At 43.7% G+C, this 15,983-nt stretch overlaps 1 protein-coding gene across 1 annotated transcript in view; it reads right to left on the bottom strand.

Annotated features, from left to right (window-relative positions):
• nek11 (NIMA-related kinase 11) overlaps positions 1 to 15,983 on the bottom strand; it is a 302,567-nt gene that overhangs the window by 67,512 nt on the left and 219,072 nt on the right. The window contains exon 15 of the mRNA XM_039737379.1: positions 3,523 to 3,619. Within this exon, the coding sequence (XP_039593313.1) occupies positions 3,523 to 3,619 (97 nt within the window). The remainder of the gene's footprint in view (positions 1 to 3,522; positions 3,620 to 15,983) is intronic.

Raw genomic sequence — 15,983 nt, 5'->3', positions numbered from 1 at the left:
CTTGTAGATCGCCTAAATTGTGTTGCCTTCAGGGCAAAGTATTGTTTCTTCCCAATGAAGAGATGTATCCGCGAGAATTAAAACATTTGTTGTTTGGTGAAAGTGAAATCTACATATGCGAGTGGCAGAGATGAGAAGTGGCTGGCGTGTAGCGCAGGCCAGGGGGTTGGCAAGCAAAGCCCCCTAGTAAAAAAAGAACAAACAGCAAACCAAACTAAATGTCTGAGGTCTGAATAAAAGGAGGTTTTTAACTTCAGGTTGTCCTCCATATTGATTAGAGTGTCGTACCAATTCATTTTCTTGTGGTTGACCCCATTTTGTAGCTTCGCTGCTACAACATGACAGTCGTGGTGAGAGGCCATGTTGTGGAAGTCCTGCTGTATGTCACTGATGCAATGATTTATAATTCACAACTATCATCCAAAATGAATTTCTGAACGACTTTTGCTTTGCATAAATGTTTCTCAGTATGATTTACGATTTTGGCTTCAGCTTTTCTCTGTCTTGACTTTTGATTTTGATGTTAAAATATCTTTTGGGTTTAGGCATTGCAGTTATTGATTTCTCTCTTTTTAAAAATGTTTAACTTTCAAAATTTCCGTGACGTCATCTGGCTCTTAGTGGTCAATACCACTTTGTAGCTTCATTGTTATGACGTGACAGCGGTTGTGAGGGGGCGTGTCCTGGAGGTCACACCGTATGACGTCATCAATGTGATGATTTATACGATTCTAACTCTCGACATTTGGTTCTTTGAATAACGTTTGGGTTTAAGCAGTTTGGTTTTTGATTTCTCTGGTTCTGTTGTGAGGTACTGAGGTCCCGAAAGCACAGGTGAAAAATCACTTTTTTGAAAAGTTGCCCGTCAAATGCCCAAAGGGCCGAAAAAATCTTTATAAAAATAGAAAGGTTTATTTTAGCAAAAGGCTTTGAAAGCCACAAGGCTCCAGAGAGCACAAAGTGAAAAGTAAAGGTGACCTGCTTCGATGAGGGGTCCTTGTGCGGCCCTTGTGCGTCTCTGCCGTGAAATAAATCCTCTGTTAACGAAAATAAGGAATGAAACCTCCAAAAGGAGAGGTCCGTTCCGAAAGTTCCTCACGGCATAATGGTGAGAACCTACAAAAAGAAGACGTTATTTTCGAAAGTTTGTTACAGGGCACAGTGCGAAATGAAACATACTTAACGTTTGTAAGTACAGTGTAAAGGATGAGCATGGAGAATTAGGGGTTACTTCGTATATTGGAAGTCGCAGATATAGTGAGGAGGGGATCCCCCTATTTATATATGCAGTTTAGAGGGTACACCCGTTTCCCTCCCCCTTGGGTGTTGCAATAGGACATGAAACATACCGAACTTTTGTAAGTACACTGTAAGGAATGAGCACGCGAAACTTCAGCTACCCACCTAATTGGAAAGTGGGAGAAGTAGTGAGGAGTCAGTGAGGGCTTTGCCTTTTCTATGTAGAGATATTAGAGGCAGATATCACTAAAAAAACTCCACGATGGATTAATAAAGATTTAAAAAAGAAGCTGCAAAGGAAAAAACTGCTGTATAAGGCATATAAGACTAATGACTGCAAAGTGAATTGTAGCGCGTATGAGAACATGAGGGCAACCATTAAGAAGGATATCAGAGAGGCTAAAAGACAGTTGGAGAGGAATATAGCAGATAAGGCGAAAGAAGACCCCAAGAGATTCTTTCAGTATTTTAGTAGTAAAAGAACAGTTAAGGAGGAGGTCAAGTTCATCAGGAATAGTAAAGGGGAATTAAAAGATACAGACAATGAAATAGCAGATGCCCTAAACTTACATTATTCTGAGGTGTTCACAAGTGAGCAAGTGGATAACCTCAGAGTAGTAACAGGGACTACTAAGGAGGTAATGAGGGATTTGGAAATTGTAAAAGGAGAAGAGCTGCTCAGATTAAATAAGATGAAATCAAACAAATCACCAGGCCCAGATAATATTTATCCTCGTGTTCTTAAGGAGGCTAGTGAGTACATATATAAACCCTTGACACATATTTTAGGAAGTCACTGTGCACTGGGGAGATTCCAAAGGACTGGGAAATGGCAAATATCATCCCATTATATAAAAAGGGTGACAGGGCTGATCCAAGCAACTATAGGCCAGTAAGCTTAACAAGCATCACAGGAAAATTAATGGAAGGAATTATTAAGGATAAGATTGAGCAACACATGGTAAGGACAGGAGTTATTCTGAACAGTCAGCATGGGTTCAGAAGAGGGAGGTCGTGTTTTACTAACATGTTGGAATTCTATGAGGAGGCAACAAAAGGATACGATCAAAGTGGAGCTTATGATATTATTTATCTGGACTTTCAGAAAGCATTTGATAAGGTGCCACATGAGAGGTTGGGCATCAAGTTAAAAGAAGTGGGAGTTCAGGGTGATGTTTTTAGATGGGTGCAGAATTGGCTCAGACACAGGAAGCAGAGGGTGATGGTGTGAGGAACCTCATCAGAACTGGCTGATGTTAAGAGTGGTGACCAGCAGGGGTCAGTGCTAGGGCTGCTGCTATTTTAATATATAAAATGATTTAGATAGGAATATAAGTAACAAGCTGGTTAAGTTTGCAGATGATACCAAGATAGGTGGATTAGCAGATAATTTGGAATCCGTTATATCATTACAGAAGGACTTGGATAGCATACAGGCTTGGGCAGATGAAATTTAATGTCAGTAAATGTAAAGTATTACACATAGGAAGTAAAAATGTTAGGTTTGAATACACAATGGGCGGTCAGAAAATCGAGAGTACACCTTATGAGAAGGATTTAGGAGTCATAGTGGACTCCAAGCTATCAACTTCCCAACAGTGTTCAGAAGCCATTAAGAAGGCTAACAGAATGTTAGGTTATATAGCGCCTTGATGTGTGGAGTACAAGTCCAAGGAGGTTCTGCTCAACCTTTATAATGCACTGGTGAGGCCTCATCTTGAGTACTGTGTGCAGTTTTGGTCTCCAGGCTACAAAAAGGACATAGCAGCACTAGAAAGGTCCAGAGAAGAGCGACTAGGCTGATTCCAGGTCTACAGGGGTTGAATTATGAGGAAAGATTAAAAGAGCTGAGCCTTTACAGTTTAAGCAAAAGAAGATTAAGAGGTGACATGATTGAAGTGTTTAAAATTATGAAGGGAATTAGTACAGTGGATCGAGACTTGTATTTTAAAATGAGTTCATCAAGAACACGGGGACACAGTTGGAAACTTGTTAAGGGTAAATTTCACACAAACATTAGGAAGTTTTTCTTTACACAAAGAACGATAGACACTTGGAATAAGCTACCAAGTAGTGTGGTAGACAGTAAGACAGGGACTTTCAAAACTTGACTTGATGTTTTCTTGAAGGAAACAAGTGGATAGGACTGGCGAGCTTTGTTGGGCTGAATGGCCTGTTCTCGTCTAGATTGTTCTAATGTTCTAACACAAATCAGGTTTCTGTACAGAAAAAAAAAAAATTCAACTCAACTCAATTTATTCTAAAAAGCGAACATCTACTCACTCCCTCATGCGCTTCATCTTGGTCTCTGCCATAGTGCAGTTGATGACCCGAGACCCCTGGGGAACAGCTGGAGCCCTCCTAGTGACTGTCGCTGCACCTGAAAATCAATGAAACACACATTTTAGGTTGAGCCTCCCTCGCTGTCACCAGCATAACGTCAGTGACTGAGACACCAAATCCAAGTCTGTCTAAGGTGCTCTTCACCAAGAACTGTTTGTAAAGCTCTGAGTGTTCCCAGAAGCACAGTGGCCTTAAGAATTGTGAAATGAAAGAAGTTTGGAATCACCTAGAGTTGGCCATCAGGCCAAAATGAGTAATCAGCCAAGAAGGGCCTTGATTAGAGAGGTGACCAAGAACCCAAAGGCCACTCTAAGAGAGCTTCAGAGGGATGACCATCTCAGCAGCACTCCATCAATCCTGTGTTTATGATCGAGCAGACAGAAGGAAGCACCTCTTGAAAAAAAAAAAACACAAATGACAGTTTGAGAGCCTGAGGAAAAAGACTCTCTGGTGCGACGAGACAAAAACTGAACTCTTTGGGCAGAACTCCAAGCGCTTAGTCTGGTGAAGACCAGGCACTGCTCATCACTGGCATAATACCATCCATCCCTACGATGAAGTATGGTGGGGGCGGCATCATGCTATGGGGGTGCTTCAGAGTGACAGAAAGATTGGTCAGAATTGAGGGAAGGATGAATGCAGCCAAATCCAGAGAGGTCCTTCCAGAAAACCTTCGCCAGAGTGCATACCACCTCAGAATGAGGGGACAGTTCATCTTCCAGCACGAAAATAACCCAAAACAACTAAGACAATGCTGGAATGACTTCAGGAGAAACTATGAGCGTCAGACTTACACCTCATTGACCACGAGTGCAGAGACCTGAAGTTGGCAGTTTGGAGATGTTTCCCATCCAATCTATTTGTGTTTGAGAGGATCCGTCAATAATAATAATAATAATAATAATAATAATAATAATAATAATGACAGCAAAAAAATCATTTGACAGTGTCCCACACACATGGCAAGCACAAGTACTACACTTATACAAGATACCCCTCATACTCAGACACTAATGGGACCCAAGGGGACAACACAAAATGGACATCTCAACAACGCAACACTACACACAGACTTGATTCAAAGAAGACTTAACATCTTCTGTGGAGACTCACTTAGCCCTGTCTGGCTCTGTCTCGCTCTTAACTGACAATCAAACGGGTTAAACAAGGAAAAACGATAACTGTCCTTGAATGGCTCAGACTTAAACCTCTTAGATCATGAGTGCAGACCATGAGATGACAGTTTGCAGACGCTTAAGTCTACAGTCATATGAAAAAGTTTGTGCACCCCTCTCAGCCTGCATATTAATCGACTCCCCTTTCAACAGTAAAGATAACAGTGGTATGTCTTTCATTTCCTAGGAGTACTGCGGTGTTTTCCGAACAAAGATTTTTAGTGAAGCAGTATTTAGTTATGAAATGAAATTAAATGTGAAAACTGGCTCTGCACAAATTTGGGTCCCCTTGTCATTGTGCTGATTTGAATGCCTGTCACTGCTCAATGCTGATTACTTGGTTGGATGAGCTCGTTAAGCCTTGAACTTCATAGACAGGAGTGTCCAATCATGAGTGGTCAAAGGTATTTAAGGTGGTCAATCACAAGTTGTGCTTCCTTCCCTTTGACTCTCCTCTGAAGAGTGACAGACAGCATGGGATCCTCAAAGCAACTCTCAAAGATCTGAAAACAAAGATTGTTGAGTCTCCTGGTTTAGGGGAAGGCTACAAAAAGCCATCTCAGAGGTTTAAACTGTCAGTTTCAACTGTAAGGAATGGAATCAGGAAATGGAAGGCCACAGGCACAGTTGCTGTTAAACTCAGCAGGTCTGGCAGGCCAAGAAAAATACAGGAGTGACATATGGACAGGATTGTGAGAATGGTGACAGACAACCCACAGATCACCTCCAAAGACCTGCAAGAACATCTCGCTGCAGATGGTGTATCTGGACATCGTTCTACAATTCAGCGCAATTTGCACAAAGAACATCTGTATGGCAGGGTGATGAGAAAGAAGCCCTTTCTGCACTCCCGCCACAAACAGAGTCGCTTGTTGTATCAAATGCTCATTTAGACAAGCCAGATTCATTTTGGAACAAAGTGCTTTGGACTGATGCGACAAAAATGGAGTTATTTGGTAAGAACAAAAAGTGCTTTGCATGGCGGAAGAAGAACACCGCAATCCAAGACAAACACTCGCTACCTAATGTGGTGGAGGTCCCATCATGCTGTGGGGCTGTGTGGCTCGTTCAGGGACTGGGGCCCTTGTTAAAGTCGAGGGTCAGATGAACTCAACCCAACATCAACAAATTCTTTAGGATAATGTTCAAGCTTCAGTCACAAAGTTGAAGTTACGCAGAGGTTGGATATTCCAACAAGACAATGACCCAAAACACAGTTGGAAATCTACAAAGGCATTCATGCAGAGGGAGAAGTACAATGTTCTGGAATGGCCACCACAGTCCGCTGACTTGAATATCATCGACAATCTATGGGTGATTTAAAGCAGGCTGTCCATCAAATTGAACTGAACTGGAGAGATTTGCTATGAAGAATGGTCAGAAATACCTCCATCCAGAATCCAGACACTCATCACAGGCTATAGGAGGACAGCGTCGAGAGGCTCAAAGGAGCAAAAGGAGGCTCAGCTAAGTATTGATGTCATATCTCTGTTGGGGTGCCCACATTTATGCACATGTCTAATTTTGTTATGATGCATGTTGCATATTTTCTGTTAATCCAATAAACTTCATGTCACTGCTGAAATCCTGCTGTGTCCATAAGGCATGTCAGATATTAAAAGGAAGTTGCTACTTTGAAAGCTCAGCCAATGAGAATCAAAAATCCAAACAAGTAAGAGGGGTCCTCAAACTTTTTCGTATGACTGTAGCTGAGCTTGAGAGGATCTGTTGATGATGATAATAATAATAATGACAGCAACTGCGGTTGCCTGACACCCTGCCCGGGGTTTGTTTCCTGCCTTGCACCCTGTGTTGGCTGTGATTGGCTCCATGAGACCCCCGTGACCCTGTAGTTAGGATACAGTGGGTTGGATAATGGATGGATGGATGGATGACAGCAAAAAAGCCCACTGCATGTCTCTGGGATTAACGTGAATAAATCGGTACCACAAGCGAACTATGATACTTTAGTGCGATGAGAGAGGTCACAAAATCAACCGGAATGTTCAAACAAATCTTAGAAAAAAACCCGATCTAAATCCGGTAATTTGTTCTCACGTGAAAAACGGACAGACAGACAGACAGATTGACGTTGGATTTTATATACAGAGAGATATGTATAATGTAAAATTCCTACATTTGCCAGACAGAAGCAGACAGGAGTTACCCAGAGACAAAGAGAGCCATCAAGTTGCGAGCTGAACCCAAATCCTTTGGAGCAGCAGCATGAGCCACAGCTCTACTTTACCAGCCATATGGGCGACTGACTGAAGCAGAAGCTGAACTGAATAAAGAAACACCAGCGGGATGTCAGGCATCATCCTAAAGCTATAGGAAAGAAGGAGTAAACAGGGGCCGGGAAGTGAACGTTCATTATCCAGATACAGAAATAATGATGGCTGAAGCAAGAGAATCATTCCAGGAAGACGTCAAAGAGAAACCGAAGGATCCGTCTTGCAAATGATCAGCTGAGAAATGAAGGAAGGTTTGAAATAATGAAGCTGGACTATAAAGAGTGATGGGTAATCAGAATCAAGGAGCGCAAGATTGTGACACGAGGACTGATGAGGAGAGGACGGAATGAGAATCTGAGGGAGAGATGGAGGAGACAAGAGAGGCGGCGGAAATCACAGCTGACACGACACGAGAAATGAAGTGAAATGAGCGCGGGAGACGACGACGAAGGAGACAACAACCAGAATTACACGGGGGTGGGGGGATGGGGTATGACGGCAGGAAACGGACGAGCTGTAGAGGCGGACATGGCGGATGGATCAGGGGAGAAAAAGTGTGGAAAGGGAAGAAGAAAAAGATAAAGAGAACATGCAGATCAAATGGTGGAAATATGAAATGTATGAGCACAACTCACCGAAAAATGAAAACCCAATTAACAAGTCACTCATTACAGAGAACAGAAATAATAATAATAATAATAAAATGAAGAATAATAATAATAATAATAGTACATTTTATTTATACAGTGACAGAATGATAAATAACCAACAGTCACGGGCAGGCAGCAGGGTATGGAGACTTCAGTTGAATCCCAGCCTTTGACCCCAGGTTGGTCACATCCCTCATGAGGTTTGCATGCTTTATCCATGTCCATCTGGGTCAGTCACTACATTTGTGAAGTTTGCATGTTCTCCTCGTGTCTCACAAGAACTGGCTATATGACGTTTGGCCGTTCTTCATGTGTTTCTCTGAGCTGGTTAGTCACCCAGGTCCGGTTGGCAGGTTGTTCTCATGTCCATCTGGGTCAGTTACTACATTTATGGAGTTTGCATGTTCTCCTTGTGTCTCACTAGGCTGGTCTAATACTAAACAAATGAAGTGTGACCATTCTCCATGTGCTTCTCATCTGGTCAGTGCCCAAGTCCAGTTGGTAGGTTGTCTCCATGTCTGTTTGTACGTTCTTCATGTGCTTCCCTGAGCTGGTCAGTCACCCAAGTCTGTCTGTGTTGGTCACTACAGTTGTGCAGTTTGCATGTTCTCCTCGTGTCTGTCTAGGCTGGTCCAGTGCTAACCAAATGAAGTGTGAATGTTCTTCATGTGTTTCTCTGAGCTGATCAGCACACAAGAACAACTGGCATGTTGTCCCCACGTCGGTCTGAGTTGGTCATTACATTTGTGGAGTTTGAATGTTTTTGCTTGTGTCACACTAGGCTGCTCTAGTACTACCCAAATAAAGTTTGACCATATTCATGTGTTTGGTCAGTCACCAAGTTCCAGTTGGCAGGTTGTCTCCATGTCAATTTGTATCTTGTTCATGTGCTTCCCAGAGCTGGTCAGTTACCCAAGTCCATTTGGCAGGTTGTCCACATGTCTGTCTGAGCTGGTGACTACATTTATGGAGTCTGCATGTTCTCCTCGTGTCTTTCTAGGCCAGTCCAGTACTAACCAAACGAAGTGTGAATGTTCTTCATGTGTTTCTCTGAGCTGGTCAGTACCCAAGTCCACCCATGTCTTTCTGAGATGGTCACTACAATTTGTGCCTTTGTGTCCATCTACACAAGTCCCTAAAGGTTGGTCACAAAGCATATGGAGCTTGTCTGGGCTGGTGGAACAGAACTGCCTGCCTGTTTAATCAGGACATCCTGACATTTCACCATTGCATTTAAATTAGAAAATGAGATCACGGATGACATTTAACTTTATATTTTGTTCTCTCATAACAGTTTACAGATAAGAAGTCTTATTTCTCTTGACCAGGTATTCACCCACGTCCTAGATTAAGACCCCCAACAGGCCTCTTGGGTGACTTAATGAACAGAGAGCTGGTCACACTCTTAACAATGCAGCACATGGACACTCGGTAGGTATTTTATCACTTGCTTGGACAATTGATTGTTTTAATTGAGCAAGGTGGGGGGTGATCCCCCTTGGTGATTGTGGCCTGCAGACAATGGATTGCATCATCGAGTAAGTTAGGAGGTAATTGGTGAAAAGGTTCAAGTCTCTGTAGCCGATCACTACGTTTGTGAAGTTAGCATGTCCTTGTTGTGTCTGTCTAGGTGGGTCACTGTCCACATGGAGTATTAGAGAAAGTAATGCTGCTGTTGTTATAATCTAGGAATACCAGCATGTACGCCTCAAGGTTATTCAATAACAGCTTTAAGTGAAAAAAAAAAAAAACAGAAGACTGTAGATACCAAAAAAATAATAATAATAATTCCAAAATGGCTGAACTAATGACTTCTCCAAAGGAGTTTAGTCTCCTGAAGCCAGATGGAGCTTAGTGAATGGGAGAACTCATTGAGCTGACAGAAAGAAATTGTAAGAGCAATAGAAAGTGAAAGAAGGAGTGAAGAATCCACCAGAGAGAAACAGTGTGTGCGTGCGTGTGTGCTAAAGTGTCACACCAAGGTGCACTGGAAAAACAAAGCAATTGGAATTCAGGAGTGCAGTGTGAAGCAAACAGCAACTCAAAGGTTTTGAGGACATCCGTCTGAGCTCACAGGGACACACATCTGTAGGCGGCTCATATAAAGTCAGACAGCAATGAGAGGACGGAGAGCGGCAGAATGAAAATCACAAGAAAAATATCAGAGGATCAAAGTAGGCCTTACAGACAGCCAGGCACATCGTGTGTGCTGGCTGGCATGTGGGCACAGAAGACTACATCACCACCGAACAATTCATTGACTTAATCTTTTGGGCAGACCTGCTCTCCCGTGTTTGTGGAAAGAGCTCTGTCAGTACAGACACTCAGTGGTGGTGTGGGTATGACTGTGCCCTTTAATGGACTGGCATCTCCTCTAGGATTGGTTATGCTATGGCATCCTATGCTCTGAACTCCTCAGCACCCTTTGCCAGAGGAAGCAGGTATAGAAAAAAAGGTGGAAGACATAACTGGTGAACACAAACGGTTAATGTGATTAACTCATTTTCATTTAAACTGTCTATTATATAGCGTCTTTCCTATCTATCTATCTATCTATTATATAGTGCCTTTCACATCTATCTATCTATCTATTATACAGTGCCTTTCAATCTAACTATCGATCATATAGTGCCTTTCACATCTATCTATCTATTGTGACAGATAAGGGGCGCTGTCATCCCCTTGAACCCTCAGACCAGACGCCAGACACCATTATTACAATAATGTGCAGAAAGCACCCTCCTCTCCACAATACTCATAAATAAACAATCAATAATCAATAATACAATCCTCCACTCTCCCAGACACGTTGCCACCCTGCCACCCAGCTCAGCTCATCAAAACTCTTTTTCTTCATTTCCTCTGCCCATGTGACCAGGACGCACTTCTGGATTGTAGGCAAAACACTCGTTGCTCCCCCTGCAGCGCCTTCTAGTGGCCCCTGTGCTACCCAGCAGGGCTGTGGATGAAAACTCCAATGTCCATAATTCCCTGCTGGCATTCAGGGCACCTCCATGCTGCAGGGAGGGTTCCACCTGACGGCCTAGGGGTATTGGCCGGGATGACTGGCACCTATCTATCTATCTGTCTATCTATTATATAGTGCCTTTCACATCTATCTATTATATAGTGCCTTTCTATCTATCTATTATATAGTGCCTTTCACATGTATCTATTATATAGTGCCTTTCACATTATCTATCTATCTATTATATAGTGCCTTTCTATCTATCTATCTATCATAAAGTGTCTTTTACAGTTGTCTCTATTATGTTGTATATACAGTAGCACCTTCTTTATCTACTCTTTCTATTATATAGTGCCTTGCACATTTCTGTTTCCCACTTGTCTATTGGGTGATCTCTTACTCCTGGCTAAAGGCAGCTGAGACGTCCCAGGTCCTGCTTGCTTAACCTTTTTCCACTTTGGCCCAGTTTGAAGGCCCCAGAATGTTCTGACTGCACACGTTTTTTTGTTTTTTTTGTCTTCAGAAGTTCTAATCGGCCTCAATTTGCTTCTGCTGTGAATGAAATTCCTTCTCAAGCGTCCCATGCTGAGGTGTCCTCTCTTAGCACATTTCAAGTCTGCAGGTATTTTGCAGTGGTGACCCGGTTACTGTGGCAACGCAGGTTCTTTAAATTTCCTTTTTTAAAAGAGAAACGCAGCGCCTCAGCTTCAAGTGACTCCATCTATTTAAATGGTGACCCACATTCAAGAAGGCAGACAGAGACGGCACGACGGGCCACCTTTGACTCTCATAGTGACCTGCAGGAGTGAGTGGGCGAGCGAGTCAGCTGGGTGGGGGGGTATCATCTCATTGGTGTCTGCCACTGACTCAGTCCAGGAAGAATCAGACAGATGAGTACAATGGATAGACGACTGAAGGACAGTACAGGAAATCTCGATGCTGATGGTGAAAGAGAGGGGTGAAAGGCACTATATAATGAAAAGTCAAAGGCACTGTGTTTATAACAGAAAGACAGGCAGACAGACAGACATCGAGGTGCAAAAGGCACTGCAGTTATAGAGAGATGTTGAAAGGTGCCATGTTTATATTAAATAGATAGATATGAAAGACATTAAATAGCAATAGATAGATAAATGGGGTGAAATGCACTATATAACAGATTTCAAAGGACATAAACAGAGGGAAAGATAAATAGATGTAAAATGCATTATAAACATAATTCTAGTTATTTAATATAAACATAATTTATAGAGGGCAGCACGTTTGCGCAGTGGGTAGCGCTGCTGCCCCGCAGTAAGGAGACCAGGGTTCGCTTCCCAGGTCCTCCCTGCGTGGAGTTTGCATGTTCTCCCCGTGTCTGCGTGGGTTTCCTCCCACAGTCCAAAGACATGCAGGTTACGTGTATTGGCGATTCTAAATTGTTCCTAGTGTGTGTGTGCCCTGTGGTGGGCTGGCGCACTGCCCGGGGCTTTTTTCCTGCCTTGCTCCTTGTGTTGGCTGGGATTGGCACCAGCAGACCCCTGTGACCGTGTAGTTAGGATATAGCGGGTTGGATAATAGATGGATGGATAATTTATATATTTATTTTATAATAGCCATCCCCCATGTAGTAATGAAACAGGACACTTTAAAAATCAGTAAACAAACAGGTATCGCTAGCTAAGTGGAGGCAAGGCGCTCTCCAACATGTGCCAAGAGGTACAGCAACTGGAACGGAGGCTGGCACGTGAGGAAGGAGGGCCCCACCCGGCTCTACAGTCTTGACATCACGCTTTCCCCTCCCCTGAGCCCACAGCCTCTCTGTTGGATTTGTGCGAATAAACCGCTCCTGCAAGTGAACTAGGCCACTTACGGCCATGACAGAAGTCGCAAAATCATCCGGAATGTTCAAGCAAATTATAAAAAAAAAACAGATCTACTGTAAATCAATTAAGCAGTTCTCTCGTGAAAAGCGGACAGATGTTGGATTTTATATTTAATATAGAGATAATCAAATTTTTAGGTATAAAGGTGTGAAATGCACAACAGATATGAAATGTCTATATGATTAATAATAAAATGTGAAAGGCACTGTATAATACATGGATGGTTTGGCATGAAAGAGGTTATACAGTGGTGTGAAAAACTATTTGCCCCCTTCCTGATTTCTTATTCTTTTGCATGTTTGTCACACAAAATGTTTCTGATCATCAAACACATTTAACCATTAGTCAAATATAACACAAGTAAACACAAAATGCAGTTTTTAAATGATGGTTTTATTATTTAGGAGAAAAAAAAATCCAAACCTACATGGCCCTGTGTGAAAAAGTAATTGCCCCCTGAACCTAATAACTGGTTGGGCCGCCCTTAGCAGCAATAACTGCAATCAAGCGTTTGCGATAACTTGCCATGAGTCTTTTACAGCGCTCTGGAGGAATTTTGGCCCACTCATCTTTGCAGAATTGTTGTAATTCAGCTTTATTTGAGGGTTTTCTAGCATGAAGCGCCTTTTTAAGGTCATGCCATAGCATCTCAATTGGATTCAGGTCAGGACTTTGACTAGGCCACTCCAAAGTCTTCATTTTGTTTTTCTTCAGCCATTCAGAGGTGGATTTACTGGTGTGTTTTGGGTCATTGTCCTGTTGCAGCACCCAAGATCGCTTCAGCTTGAGTTGACAAACTGAAGTCCGGACATTCTCCTTCAGGATTTTTTGGTAGACAGTAGAATTCATGGTTCCATCTATCACAGCAAGCCTTCCAGGTCCTGAAGCAGCAAAACAACCCCAGACCATCACACTACCACCACCATATTTTACTGTTGGTATGATGTTCTTTTTCTGAAATGCTGTGTTCCTTTTACGCCAGATGTAACGGGACATTTGCCTTCCAAAAAGTTCAACTTTTGTCTCATCAGTCCACAAGGTATTTTCCCAAAAGTCTTGGCAATCATTGAGATGTTTCTTAGCAAAATTGAGACGAGCCCTAATGTTCTTTTTGCTTAACAGTGGTTTGCGTCTTGGAAATCTGCCATGCAGGCCGTTTTTGCCCAGTCTCTTTCTTATGGTGGAGTCGTGAACACTGACCTTAATTGAGGCAAGTGAGGCCTGCAGTTCTTTAGACGTTGTCCTGGGGTCTTTTGTGACCTCTCGGATGAGTCGTCTCTGCGCTCTTGGGGTAATTTTGGTCGGCCGGCCACTCCTAGGAAGGTTCACCACTGTTGTGGATAATGGCTCTCAATGTGGTTCGCTGGAGTCCCAAAGCTTTAGAAATGGCTTTATAACCTTTACCAGACTGATAGATCTCAATTACTTCTGTTCTCATTTGTTCCTGAATTTCTTTGGATCTTGGCATGATGTCTAGCTTTTGAGGTGCTTTTGGTCTACTTCTCTGTGTCAGGCAGCTCCTATTGAAGTGATTTCTTGATTGAAACAGGTGTGGCAGTAATCAGGCCTGGGGTTGGCTACAGAAATTGAACTCAGGTGTGATACACCACAGTTAGGTTATTTTTTAACAAGAGGGCCATTACTTTTTCACACAGGGCCATGTAGGTTTGGATTTTTTTCCTCCCTAAATAATAAAAACCATCATTTAAAAACTGCATTCTGTGTTTACTTGTGTTATATTTGACTAATGGTTAAATGTGTTTGATGATCAGAAACATTTTGTGTGATAAACATGCAAAAGAATAAGAAATCAGGAAGGGGGCAAATAGTTTTTCACACCACTGTATTATAGATAGTGTGTTAGACGGCCGGGGACCGTGCCCTACCGGGAGGCCTGGAAAATCCGGGACCAGGAGAGGGGCAATTCCTATTCCGGGACATGAGAGGGCAGTCCCCCTGACCTGTGGCCACCAACTTAGGGGGCGCCTGGACAGCTCCGGGCCTGCAGCACTTCCACCACACATAATAGCTGCCGCAAGGTGATAAAAGAGGTGCAGTATAAAAGAGGCTGCCTCACTCCATTCAAGGAGTTGGGAAAAGGAGGATGACAAAGCTTGCCGGAGGAAGAGTGGAGGAGAAAGAAAGAGAAAAGCAGAAAGAAAAGTATTGTGTTGTGCTTGGGACTGTGTGTTATACTTGTGGGGAACGGGGAAAGCATTTCCCACAAGAGAAAAAGAAAAAACAAATCGCTTGTGTGCTTTGAACCTGTGTCCTATGCCTGTCTGTGTCAGGGCTGGCCATTACAATAGTAAATGTTGAAGACATTATGTAATACACAGTGTGCATAGAATGGCATGAAAGGTGCTATATCATAGATAGTAAAATGTGAAAGACATAAAATATATGGATCAAGGTTATTATCCATCCATCCATCCATTCTCTTCCGCTTATCCGAGGTCGGGTCGCGGGGGCAGCAGCAAGCAGAGGCCCAGACTTCCCTCTCCCGGCCACTTCTTCCAGCTCTTCGGGAGAATCCCAAAGGCGTTCCCAGGCCAGCCGGGAGACATAGTCCCTCCAGCGTGTCCTGGGTCTTCCCTGGGGCCTCCTCCCGGTTGGACGTGCCCGGAACACCTCACCAGGGAGGCGTCCAGGAGGCATCCTGATCAGATGCCGAGCCACCTCATCTGACTCCTCTCGATGCGGGAGCAGCGGCTCTACTCTGAGCCCCTCCCGGATGACTGAGCTTCTCACCCTATCTTTAAGGGAAAGCCCAGACACCCTGCGGAGGAAACTCATTTCAGCCTTGTATTGCGATCTCGTTCTTTCGGTCACTACCCATAGCTCATGACCACAGGTGAGGGTAGGAGCGTAGATCGACTGGTAAATTGAGAGCTTTGCCTTACGGCTCAGCTCCTTTTCACCACGACAGACCGATGTAGAGCTTACATCACTGTGGACACCGCACCGATCCGCCTGTCGATCTCGCGCTCCATTTTTCCCTCACTCGTGAACAAGACCCGAGATACTTGAACTCCTCCACTTGGGGCAGGATCTCTCCTCCAACCCTGAGAGGGCACTCCACCCTTTTCCGGCTGAGGACCATGCTCTCGGATTTGGAGGTGCTGATTCTCATCCCAGCCGCTTCACACTCAGCTGCGAACCGATCCAGAGAGCTGAAGATCACGGCCTGATGAAGCAAACAGGACAACATCATCTGCAAAAGCAGTGACCCAATCCTGAGTCCACCAAACCGGACCCCTTCAACACCCTGGCTGCGCCTAGAAATTCTGTCCATAAAAGTTATGAACAGAATGGTGACAAAGGGCAGCGGAGTCCAACTCTCACTGGAAGCGGGCTCGACTTACTGCGGCAATGCGGACCAAGCTCTGACACGGTTGTACAGAGACCGAACAGCTCTTATCAGGGGTCCGGTACCCCATACTCCCGAGCACCCCCACAGGATTCCCGAGGGACACGGTCGAATGCCTTTTCCAAGTCCACAAAACACA

Source organism: Polypterus senegalus, chromosome 15 (genome assembly GCF_016835505.1).
Source record: "Polypterus senegalus isolate Bchr_013 chromosome 15, ASM1683550v1, whole genome shotgun sequence".
Taxonomy (NCBI): Eukaryota; Metazoa; Chordata; class Cladistia; order Polypteriformes; family Polypteridae; genus Polypterus; species Polypterus senegalus.
The sequence above is the reverse complement of the archived record's forward strand: the minus strand, read 5'-3'. Positions and strand labels throughout refer to the sequence as shown.